We start from the raw sequence: 12,312 nt of genomic DNA, 5'->3' as shown, positions 1-12,312 counted from the left end.
CTCAACTCAAACAAAGAAGGTATCACAAGCTTAAAGGTTTATTTTTCACCTTAGTTTTAATCCTCCGCAGAATAGAAAGGTGTGTTGCTGAGAAGTTTATATCTGTAAGATGCTTTGACTATGTAAAGTACCATTAGTTCTATTATGTCACTCAGAGACTAGTTTTGCGGTGCTCTAAGTTGATTCAAAAAGGAAGATGAGTGACTATTATCACATCACTCCCACCCTTTCAACACAAACACGCTTTATTAATATTTTCTTATCCTTTTCTTACCCTCCTCCCCCTCCATGCTCACTACTTTCTTCCACCACTTAAGTAACCTAGACAGTTTCCTAAGAAGGACAGAATTAAAGAGATTAAAATAGTTTAGTGAATGCAATTGCTCAAGTATCTTACCAATGCAGGCCATTGAATTTGTTTGATCTTTGATCCCTGAGTCTGGCTTGGGTCCTTTCTTTTCGCCCAGACCAGCTGGTACTCCACCAAGAAGGTTGCAAAATCTTCATAAACTTTAACCCATTCTCGCTTTTCCCATTCAAGGTCATCAAATTCCACATATACCTGGGGAAATTTAAGAACAGGAAAGGACATATATTACATACGTATACACAGCATGCGTACATCTACATGCACTTTTGAAAGCATGTGTTCTAAAATTTAATGCAACAGCTTAATATAACCCATTTCACTGTTATAGTATAGAAATTATACAATATCAGTTCCTGTACCACAGCAGAAGTTTTTCTTCGCAGTGCACTCGTGCTGCAGAGAAGAGGGCTACATTTGCTAAAACATTACTGTTAACATTGGGCATCTTATGAAAAGTATAACACTAAGTACTTGCTAGTATCATTCAAGTAATACATACAGCTATTTACATATCAGTAAATACATTTTAAAAATACTTCATTCTCTGTTCAAATACTTGCCACATAATACAAAACAACCAAAGAAACAGTGTTTTAAGGAGAAAAAAAAAAAAGCCATTTGGAACAAATCCAGAAAGAACATCCTGAGGCTGCAGACCCTGATACTACAAGCAAGCCCAACACACAGCATCCAACAGAACCAGCTTAGTTTCTTGCCATTTCTGTCCTTCTAGAATCTGGCTACGGGGGGGGGGCGGGGGGGGGGTGTGTGAACCCCAAAAGAAACCCACAACCACCACCCACCAAAAAAAAACTCCCCACAAAATCCATACTTTGTTTCCAGTTAAATTAATTTGGAGCCAGTTTGCAACTATTTGATCTTGTGCCATCCCGTCCTGTAGGTTATACAGTACTCCCCGACACATTCTTAGAGAACTATCCTACCCTCCCTCAGCTGCATTCACTATGTTAAATACGCCAAACCTTTTGTCTCCTCTTGTAAAGGAAAGCAGGAACTCAGAGCCAAAGAGCTATCCAAAAGCTATCTGCATTAGCAAACACAAACTCTTCCAAAACCATTACATTTCAAAATCATGTTTTTTTTTTTTAAAAAAATCATTTGCTTTTCCAAATTGTGAGAAAATTTGTAAGAAAAAACAGTTGGCATTATAAAACAAAGTCACTGCTTGTCTCACAAACTGGAGAAGAAGGGAAGATGCTTTGCTACCCTCCTGGATTTCAGCTCTCAGCCACACCCAACGTAACTTCTGAAACAGGAGTTTCTTCCTCTATCTGCTTCTGAGAACTTAAATCACTGTCACAGAAATATTCTTGTCTTTTTAACTTTGGTTAATTTTAGGCCTGCAACATACTTTCTCGTCTAGACTTTCTGTCTCACGCTTTCCAAACGTGTACTACATAGTGCTCCTTCTCATCTTGTCCTTCTCCCTCTGTGTAAGCAACTTATATTTGCACCAAGCCTCTTATTACTCCTGTATCAAAATTCATCATCCCAGTTTCCCCCCCATATTCTTTTTAACCTGTATTACTCCCATTCTGTTCCTACACACTCCCTTTCCTTTTCCCTTCCCTCTTTAAAGCATCAGATTAAGATAACTTACTGCAGTTACTTTCTTCTATGACAGCCCATTATTGCATCTCCACTTAGAATTTGTCCAAATAAAAAGAAGAAAGTAGTTTCTTCTGTCAAGCTGCACTCAGTCTATCCATTTATTTCACTGTTCCCCCTCCTCACAACCTCCACAAACCGCTCATTACTCTGACTAACCGCAGCTATTGTTCACTGCGCACCCGACTCCTTCTCATCCACCCCTCTACTGAATACTGACACCCGATCGTCCCTGCCATCATGCATGCTCCTTGTCACCAATATCACATTCACGGCCAACTGCTCTTTCTACCTCTCATCTCATCTTCCTAATTTTCTTTCTTGCCTGGTCTTAACTGCTGGGTCAAGGTAGAACACACACAGGGCAGTTGTCTGCATTAAATACTGTTCCTTCTTTATTTCCCCAGGGCAGAGCTTCCCTCTAGATTCACCACCCAGACACCTGGAAATTCTGCCATTTGCCTGCTGCCATTCCTCCAACATTTCAATTTCCCTAGCTGATCACAGTCATCCCCCATCTCTGCATCACATTGCTCATCAGCTCAACTACTTCTTTACCTCTTCCCTTTGCCCATTTCACTCACTGAAACTATCAAGAAACTACTGCTAGCCTTTGCACTGGCATTAGAATCTGCCCCATAGGAACAGTTTGTATATAAAACTATCCTCTTGTCTCCGTTCATTATTACCACTACCGCCTGTTATTCTAACAACGCAAGTAGAAAAAAGTGGCAGAAACTCAAACCTAAAAATTGTAAATTTACACCTTTCACTAAAAAGCACCTGATAACTTAATTTCTATAAATTAGTTTTAAAATGCGTTAAAAAGTTGCAGAATAATAATTTCTCAATCAAAACAGTTAACAGTAATATAGTAATGTTCTAAAGCACTGGCAGGAAAGCACACCAGCGCTCACATCATCTTAGTAGCAGTATCTTGTATTTGCAGCTAATTTGAACCCTTCTAAAGTGACATTTATTTATCCAATTGATCAAATGACAAAACTTAAAGACAACCTTCAGTGACAGTACAGTCAAAAAATCATTCCCTGGAGTCACCTTCCTCATGGCCCTTCCTCCTGCAAGCTCCACTCAGTTATCCTGGACAGGTAAATAATTTTAATATATGCATTTCACTTGTGTAGTCTGTATGTAACAGGGTGTCAGAGGTTGAGCACCATACCTCACATGGCAATGAGTTTTTAAAAAACAGGAGGCAAGGGAAAACAAGTGAAGAAACGTTTTTGAAAAACACAGATAAAGACTAAACTGGAGTTAGCAGTTTAGAAAGCGCCACAGTAAAACATACTGTAACTTCTGGACACTGGCCAAAACTTGTGGATAACTGTGATACAATCTAGTGTTTGTGTGCAATTTTTGCACCCCAAATAACAAATCCAGTGCAACGACAGTGGGAGTTATTGCTGAGCTATCTGCAGAGTCTCCTGGCACAGTACAATTAGGTCTTCAAAGGAGCAGTTCCAAGAAAAGTAGAGAACGGAGTGTGGCGCAGAGCCAGTCTACCATTGCCCAGGGCACCATATTCCTCCTCTAGCATCATACACACACAACCTTACTTGGGAATTACTTCTGCCAGCTTCCACCACATTCAGGTTTCAATGCCAAGACTATTAACTATCTGCTGGCTTTTCAAAGTTCATTTTTGAAAGACAAACAACACAGACAAAACACAACGCCCAATCCTTCACCCATTCTCTTTTTTGCTAGGAAATACTTAAATCAGGAAAATCCATTATGAATTTTTCTAAGGCAATAGTAAAGCCTTCAAAGAACAGGCTTCCTCTTTGTCTGCACACTGACCTACCGCACAAAGAGCGGTATCCCAAGCAGCACAATTTATGAAAGGGAGTAAGAAGGGGAGAGGAGGAGAGGAAGCAATCCAGCAACCTATGCCAACAAAATAAAATGTAGAGCCAAAGTTAGACCCCCTAAGGAGTGCAAAGGCTGAAAATATTTAATCTTTCTTGCTTCACTGACAAAACTCTGTACAGAAGAAACTCTACATCTGCCTCCCTAAGAAGAATGTTGATTTTGAGATTTTTCAGCCAGATTTTGCTTCCTTGCCTCGTCAGCTATATAGAAGTTTCTGTTCCCAGAGTGGCTGAAACCTTCTCACCACGTATGCATTCACTTGCATAAAAAGGAGAAATTCCCACTGGGGTGATATTATATTTATAATTGGCATTAATGCGCTAATTTTGTAACTCACTACTATTTTCCAACAGGAAGCAGCGTAAGCTTTTAGCATCTTTTCCAAGTAAAGCAAAAGAACAAATTAATTTCCAATTGAGTCAGCCAAACAATTGCAACAAAATATTGCTGTTTCAAAGCCAAAACACAACAAGCATGGTGAAATTCTCTACATGCAGTGCTGTGATCCAGAGTTTTCCAGTCACTTCTGCTCCAAATAAATACGCCTGACCAAACAAATTCTGAAACCCTTTAAACCATCATGAAAGCAATGTTGACTTCCAGCAAATTTTACTTAAAAAGCTAGAAGCATAGTCCATGCACCATCCACTTTCTTGAAAGTGGGTGAATGCTGTTTCTAACTCCCCCATGCTATAATAGTGTATGTGTTGCCCACGGGCTTGTTAGAGCTGAGGACAACTGCAATCCCAAGGCTGACTTCAGGTTAGGTTTGCCCTGACAGGAGCTCTAGGAACACAGCTACAAGAACAACTAAAAACTTGCATCATTTTAAGGCAAAGTAATCTCTATTAACAAGGAAATAGAGTACTATATAACATTTATTTACTACGTTTCTAACCCAGTGTGCTAAAATGATCCATAAACCTGCCCTGCATTTAACAGAACACAAGTTCTGTTATCTCTAAGGGAGGAGTGTACAGTTTCCCCTTCATCATCTAAAGATTATTAGCAAAATACTTATTTCTAGAAAAAAAATAAAAATCAAGCAATCTTTCCTAAGATGTTTTTAATAAGGCAAAGAAAACACTTCTACTTTTGTACCATATCTAATAGTCTTTCATGAACACAAATTTGACTACTGACTTCAAGGTGAGTCCTAGAGAACATCCCCACCAGGTTTTATTCATAACATTTTTAAATTAAGAGACAGAACATTTGCAACATGTGCAATTGTAATGCATATACACTTTATATGCCATTTATAAGAGTTGCTAACTCAAAATTCAGGTGCTAAAAATTATCTGCGGAATTAAGACAGACCTAAACCTCTTAGCACGCAATCAAGCATCAAAAACTAGTTGTCAGAGTAAATTTTCCAGCCTGTGACATATGGTCAGGTAAATTCACAGATGTAAAACTTGTATGTAATTTAGCAGAAATTTACTTGAAAATGCACAAATATGTAAAAAAATTTCACTGACAATAAATACAATCTTTTAAAAGTTGGGGTGGTGGAGGGTAGTGTGTGTGTTTCATTTTTAAAACCCATGATACCATCATTAGAGGGGAAAAAAATCCTGTTTGATGCCTCCAACTTATACGTAGTAACTAAGAGAATCAGAAACTACGTTATACAAGCCGTCAGGACAAAATTCCCAAATTAGAAAATTAAAATGCAAGTCCAGGTTAGTTATTCTTTCCCCATATTCTCCAGTGTTAACTGCAACCTGTGAACTTCAATTCCGGGGCACATACATTTTTATGGGATGTTTATTCTTGTCCCAGTAAAGAGGGTGCTGGGAGCTTCCTGGTTTTGAGAGAAAAGATCTACCTTCAAAAAAGAAAACCCAAAGAGCCAAGCAAGCAGCCAGTGCCTCCCCTGCGGCCCACAGAGGTGGATGGAGGCAGTGAGTCCGGGTCTCCCAAACCAAACCACTTCCGGCAGCAATGAGGGTTTGAAGTTGGCAGGAAGGTTTCCAGAGGTCTAAACCCCACACATCTGACAGCTTGCTTAGCTCCAGTGGGCTTTTTTCACTTTGTATGTAGTTGAAAATTAAAACAAAATACACTAGGCTCTGAAAAACTTCGCCATCCACTTATTGATATGGTTGTGATCGCCAAATATCTAACCAGGATAAACTTAAGCTAGTTTTAAGTACACAGGGAATGGAGCCAGTAAGAGTGTTTTTTCAAAAATTAATCTTCCCATCCTGTTCCCAATATCCTTGCCTTCTCAGGTTTTTACAGATTGTTTCTTTAATAGAAATGGCATTACCCAGCAGTCAAGTCTTTCTAAATATATCTTTAACTAATCAAATGCAATCAAAGCACAATTTACTATAAAGCAAAACAGCTTCACACAGTAGATTACTGTGTTATACAAGCGCTACCCATTTCTGGTTGCTATTTCACCGCTCTTCCATGCAAAGACAGTAGTAGGGCTTTTTTGTTTTAATAAAGGGCTTGCGGTGTTTTTCTATGCTACAAAAATTTATCCAATCCTTCAGATTACCATTTCATCATCACTCTACATTAAGAACTCATAAAAGAATCATCATACCCTTTCCTTTATATATTGAAGTGCTGTACATTTGCATTTTGCAAACTCTTCAAGCAAAACAGTACAGAAAAGAGTATTTGAAAATACATTGGCATCAGTCCATACAGCCTAAAAACACCCAAAACAGCTGGAATAATGGCAACAGATTGGTCTTAAACTATCAAATTCTTTAGGATTAAAAGATGGGGTTTATTGCCTCCATGTATTCTTAAAAATAGACAGCATTTTTACTGTGAGGCATAGTCATTCTTAAGTACAAAAATTTCACTTACATTTGTAGACAAGAAAGAATTTACTTTCAAAAAAGAAATACTAAATGCACAGTGTATTTTTTAGCAGGGGTGAGTAGACACCCACAATGCCACAGGAAGTCTTTAAAAGACCCAAAATGTTCTTGATGAAACTGGTATATCTTTATTGATCAGACTTTTACAATTCTTCATCATTTACAGAACATAATAGCTTGTCTCAGAAATGCAAGAGCTCTGCATGTAACTCTCGAGCATTAGAAAAAAAAGCTGTAGAATCAGATACGTGCTTCACAGGAAAGAACACCGAAAGCTCCTTAAAAGATGGGATCTGTTGATTATTTCATGGGGTTGGTTATTTTATGCTATTTCAGCACTTAAAGAAAAAACGTGAAATTGTTTGGACAAGTTTTCAAATCTATACATCTGTGTGATTATTTGTGGAGCTCATAAGTAGTAAAACAAATTTAATGGCAGAAAATTTAAATTTTGTCTTAAATGGAAAGTCCTGCTACTTTCAGATGAGCTGTGGGAGTCAAAAGGAGAACTCCTCAAAGATTAACTCCCCTTTGACACACCCTACTACCACAAAACATCAAAGTCATTATTCTGTTTATTCAAAGGAAAATGGAATAGTATTACCCCCGAAGCAGTCCTCAGTTAAAACCTGGGAAGTTGAAGCTTACAAAAAGACTAGTTCATTATCTGCAGGGTATTACATCTCTCCTGTTTCAGCACTGCCTGGAAATCTTATTTTTTGCAGCATGATGGTTCTGGGTCTGTCCAGCACACGTGGACCAATGCTTCTTTGTGGTAAACCACTGAAAGACCCTTCATAATAGCATCCAGGTACAAGTCTCCTGAAATACAAAGAGACAAGCCCTCCAAAACCACTGCGCTCATTACTGAGGGAAAAATAAAATCTGCAGCCTCAGGATCATCTGCTCAAAATTTATAGAGCTATATAGAGCAGCTTGTATCTTTGCTCGAGACACAATGTGACAGACACACTCAAGCTGAGGCCATACTTTCACTGCCAAGATGGCTCAATACACTTCGTACATGGAAGAATAAGGAAGACAACCCTGCTCTCTCAACAAGCTTCTGGATAAGCCAGAGATACACACTTGCTGAAAGACATGACAAATATATGTCATGTGCAGGAGGGAACAGGATGAGATGTAGCAAATACATGCTTCAATAAATATGAATTTTCAAGTTAGCTTCCTTACATCAAGCTTTAAAACACAAAAATCCTACAAACACAGAGAGGCCTTCAAATAAAAGCCATTATTCATTTCAAGGAAACAGTAGTCTCAAGATACATTATGGGAGAAATAAACATAAATATGATCAACGCATACAGTTTATGGTTAAATTTGAAACCCTAATTCTGCATTCCTTGAAATGCATATTTGAACACTGACAATAAAGTAGCTTTTGCAGAAAAAATGCACAGAAAAATGCTTGCAAACCTGAAGAAAAATACCAGTACTCTTGCAACAGCCTGCTGCAGTCTGTAGCTTAGATTGCTAAGCAACCAGCACATCATGTAGAGTACAAAGATTGCAGGGAAGACGACAGAATAAAAAAAGCATCCTACTTGGATGCCCCAATACCATCTTTGAAAAATAAACATTTAACACCTGTACCTGTCATTCATCTCTCAATTTAAAATGCATATTCTAAAGGGAAAGCTGAAGGGAGAAAATACAAACTACACTGAACTGCAAGAAAAAAAACCACCATACTTCTTGTATGCAGTTTAGAGTTTTAAATTAGTTTCTCAAAAGAGACTTGTCCCTGATAAGAAGATAATCCACAGGAGTGCCAAATTTTATTTTAAAGGCTATTTGAATCACTGAGGTATTTAAAATATTTGACATACCTATTCTGCAAATCTTTTTCCAAATTCAGATCATAACAGCAAAGTGAAGTGACACTCCAACCAGAAATTAAGTCATGACTGTACTGAACTTATAAAGAAACCAAAGTCAAGTAGCTCCATTTTAAAAATGCTTTACATGCCAAGAGTACACTGAATTACTCATTCAAAACAAAAAATAGAAGTGACTTACAATTTTAAGAAAGCCTAAACTATTGGAACATAGCAACAACTAGTTAAAATATACAAATTACACAAAACACCCCGGGTCCTTCAGGCTTGAAAAAAAAATGTTAAATTCTCTTTGCCTTCACACAAAATAGGAAGCCTTTCCTCCTAAATCTAAATGTCTAAATGTTGATTTCCAAAAGCAACTGTTAAAAAGCATATATAATATAGAAAGCCTACATATTCAATTTAAAAACATAGGTTATTTTGTGTTCAAACCAGACATTTGTGATTTTTAGATAAGGTGAAAAAAAAAAATTTTAAATTTAACTATTTAGCTATTTAGATGGCCAGTTAAAAGCAACTTGGATGTGCATATATGCACATTTTTAATGTCACGCTAAAAAGACCAATATTCGCCCTCTAACAAGGAATCATTATTGCTAAGTCTCAATTCCAAAAAGTTTATGCTGTTTGAACTGTATATAGTTCAAATCTGAAGATCTGACTAAAAAAAACAAGTGAACGGAGATAAGAACATTTAAATTACTAATTTAGTAAATCTTAATGGCTTTCAGGCATTTTTCACAGTGCAATGGCTTGTTAATGAAGATAAAGTCTAGCAGGTTGTCAGCAGACACAAAGCACTACAGGAGGCTGAATTAAAGTGCATGTGAAGGGAATAGGTTACTCTCTGGTTAGAATCCATCATTTGCTGTTGTTCCTCATCCCCCAAATCTGAATTAGCTGTAAACAGAAATCAAAGAATCATAAAGGTTGGAAACTTCCACCTCTCTTAAGCAACAAACCAAATCTCAACAAGTAGATGGGAAAATAGTAGCAGTAGTAGTAATACTAATACTACTACTAATAATAATCTTCAACAGCATCAATCAAGAATCCTGAAAGGTAAAAAAAATAGTCAAATTATTATCTACGTCATTGATTATCCACTAAAATGTTGCAAGATGCTTTCCAGATATTTTTTTCCTTCAAAAAAGGACTAGAATATTCTGAGCAGGAAAGTTAGTGGGTTTTGTGCATTTATCAATGTATGGAAAATACTGTCTAGACATTTCCATTTGTTTACTCTTATGCTCTGTAAACCAGAATCTGTTGTTTGAATGTTGCAGATCATTGACAAAGTATTACAGAATATTTTACAATGACAGTTTTGATTCTGGTAGCCCTGTAACTATATTCTAATATAACACATAATATCACATGTAACAATCCTTTTTCGCTATAAAACCAATTAAAGGGAGATAACGAGCATATTTCCTAAAACACCTGAAACAACTTCTCTGTTCTTTCCCAAAATGTTTCATGTAGCACTTCATTTTCCATGGGAATTAAACCCGATCTCTCTGAAATAAACAGAAAACCTCCCATTGACTCCAGAGATTTTACGCACAGTTTGAGCGAACATGCTATGTCTATTCCAGTTAATTGTGTTGATGACTGCAGTGCAGTACTAAAACACAATGTTCAGAAAATTATATTATTTGCTATTTTTAAAAAAAGTAAATACATGTTTAAATTTTATTGATCAAACTGGTAGACTACTTCCTGAAACTTCAGCTAAATATATTTGTAGCCCTCAGTTCAGATACTGAACAATTTCTAGCCCCCTTTCCTCCACTGAAATGAGAATTGAGATTCATGAACCTAAAAGCTTCAGGCTTATTCTTTGTTCCGTTTAAAAAAGTTAACTTGGAGATAAGACCCAAGAATGTGGTTGGAAGGCAGAGGGCTTCCCAAACAGTATTGGAGTCAAACATTACATATTCTAAACATTTTTGGCAGGGAAATAATGTTTCTCTAAAGTAATATCAAGATCATACACCTGTGTTGGAGTATGAGACTACCGAACAGAACAGTGCATGCAGGCTGTACAGCCTCAAGCTGTGCCAGAGGAGGTTTAGACTGGACATTAGGAAAAATTTCTTCACCAAAAGGACTGTCAAGCACTGGACCAGGCTGCCCAGGGAAGGGGCTGAGTCACCATCCCTGGGAGTATTTAAAAGACATGTAGATGTGGTGCTTAGAGACATGGTTTAGTGGTGGACTTGGCAGTGTTAGGTTTATGGTTAGGGTCTTTTCCAACCTAAATGATTCTATGATTCTACATCAATTACTTTAAAGCTTTACCTCTTATCAGAGAATAACATTTTACCCTCTTAGTAGCAACTCGCTCCATTTAATGTGCTATCTAAAACCAGACTGCGAACTGTTTCTCCTAGTCCTGCCTAAATCACCTCTAAGCAGTATAATAAAGATGAACGGTCCTATGTTGTTCTTAGCTAAGATGCAGAGGTATTTCACTTTTGCTGTTTTGTTCAACTTTTATTTTTGGAAACTTGAATTCCTAAAGTCTTTCCCTTTAGTGCTGTGACTGTATTCAGCACTATCTTGCAAGCAAAATTACTCTTTTGTTGTTTTAGTCAGAGATGTCTTCTTGTTACTATTCTAGCCTCTGGGTTTCAATCTCCTGTGCAAATCATCTTTCAAAACTACATCTCTACTTCCTTCACATTGTCGATCTTTGTCTAGTCCTTCATACTGGAGAATCATCACTCATTCAAAAACAGACTCTCATATTATCTTTCTGATGTAGCTAAAAGTTTGAAGATACCTGCTAACAAAGGATTCACAAACAAAACTTACAGAAGTCTACTTCTTTCCTAGGTATTGACTGCAGCATTAGAGAAGAACAATAAAACCTGTACTCACAGGCTGAAGCTTCAAAGGATTAAAACTTTTCAGGTGTATATGATCTTCCTTTATTTTTCTGTTTGATACCAAACTGCAAGGCTACACTTCAGAGAAGAACTGGGTCATTACAGTTCATAGCACACCAGTGCACAAACTGGGATGAGGGTTTATTCTAACTCTGAACTATCTCCAAGCATTATTAAAAGGCCAGAGGAGATTAAGACCAGGGTGGCGGCACATGTGACTGAACAATACACCAGGAAACATCCTGCCAAAATGAAGCAGCATTTTGGGAGCAGGAGGAGGAGGAACATAACCACTGCTTCCTGGGTTTTCCGACTGCCTTAATTCATGTCCTCAACCTCTTCTTTGCCGTGATGGCCACTCCACCACCACAGATATCTGAAATTTCTGACCAAAATTAAAAATTACAACTCTATATATAATAAGTAAACGGCAAAGAAATACAGCAGTACCATATGTGATTTAGGCAATCATCGTTTCCATTTGACAGTCTTAAGGAGATGTTTTACATCAGAATGAAGACTCATCAGTAATGTGCACAGATAATTTGTTCCCAACCTAACCAAACACTTATCTTCTGTCAATGCATTTCAAAAGTCTTCTAATAGTTGTTAGTTTGTGTTTAAAAAAAAAGCCAACAAACTTTAGACATTGATATTGAATTGGGAGTTTCTGCACTCAGTTCACAACAGCAGGCAAATTGCAATCTCTGTGCTTTAGAACCCATATTCTACAACAGGAATTCAATCACTTCAACCCAGTCTTGCCTGTTTTGACCACAAATTGTTTCAGAATTAAGATTATATATTTACATTACACT

The 12,312-nt window shown here is 37.4% G+C and overlaps 1 protein-coding gene across 1 annotated transcript in view; it reads right to left on the bottom strand.

Annotated features, from left to right (window-relative positions):
• JMJD1C (jumonji domain containing 1C) overlaps positions 1 to 12,312 on the bottom strand; it is a 165,333-nt gene that overhangs the window by 110,619 nt on the left and 42,402 nt on the right. Inside the window, exon 2 of the mRNA XM_075109667.1 lies at positions 398 to 562. Coding sequence (XP_074965768.1) covers positions 398 to 562 — 165 coding nt within the window. The remainder of the gene's footprint in view (positions 1 to 397; positions 563 to 12,312) is intronic.

Source organism: Phalacrocorax aristotelis, chromosome 14 (genome assembly GCF_949628215.1).
Source record: "Phalacrocorax aristotelis chromosome 14, bGulAri2.1, whole genome shotgun sequence".
NCBI lineage: Eukaryota > Metazoa > Chordata > Aves > Suliformes > Phalacrocoracidae > Phalacrocorax > Phalacrocorax aristotelis.
The sequence above is the reverse complement of the archived record's forward strand: the minus strand, read 5'-3'. Positions and strand labels throughout refer to the sequence as shown.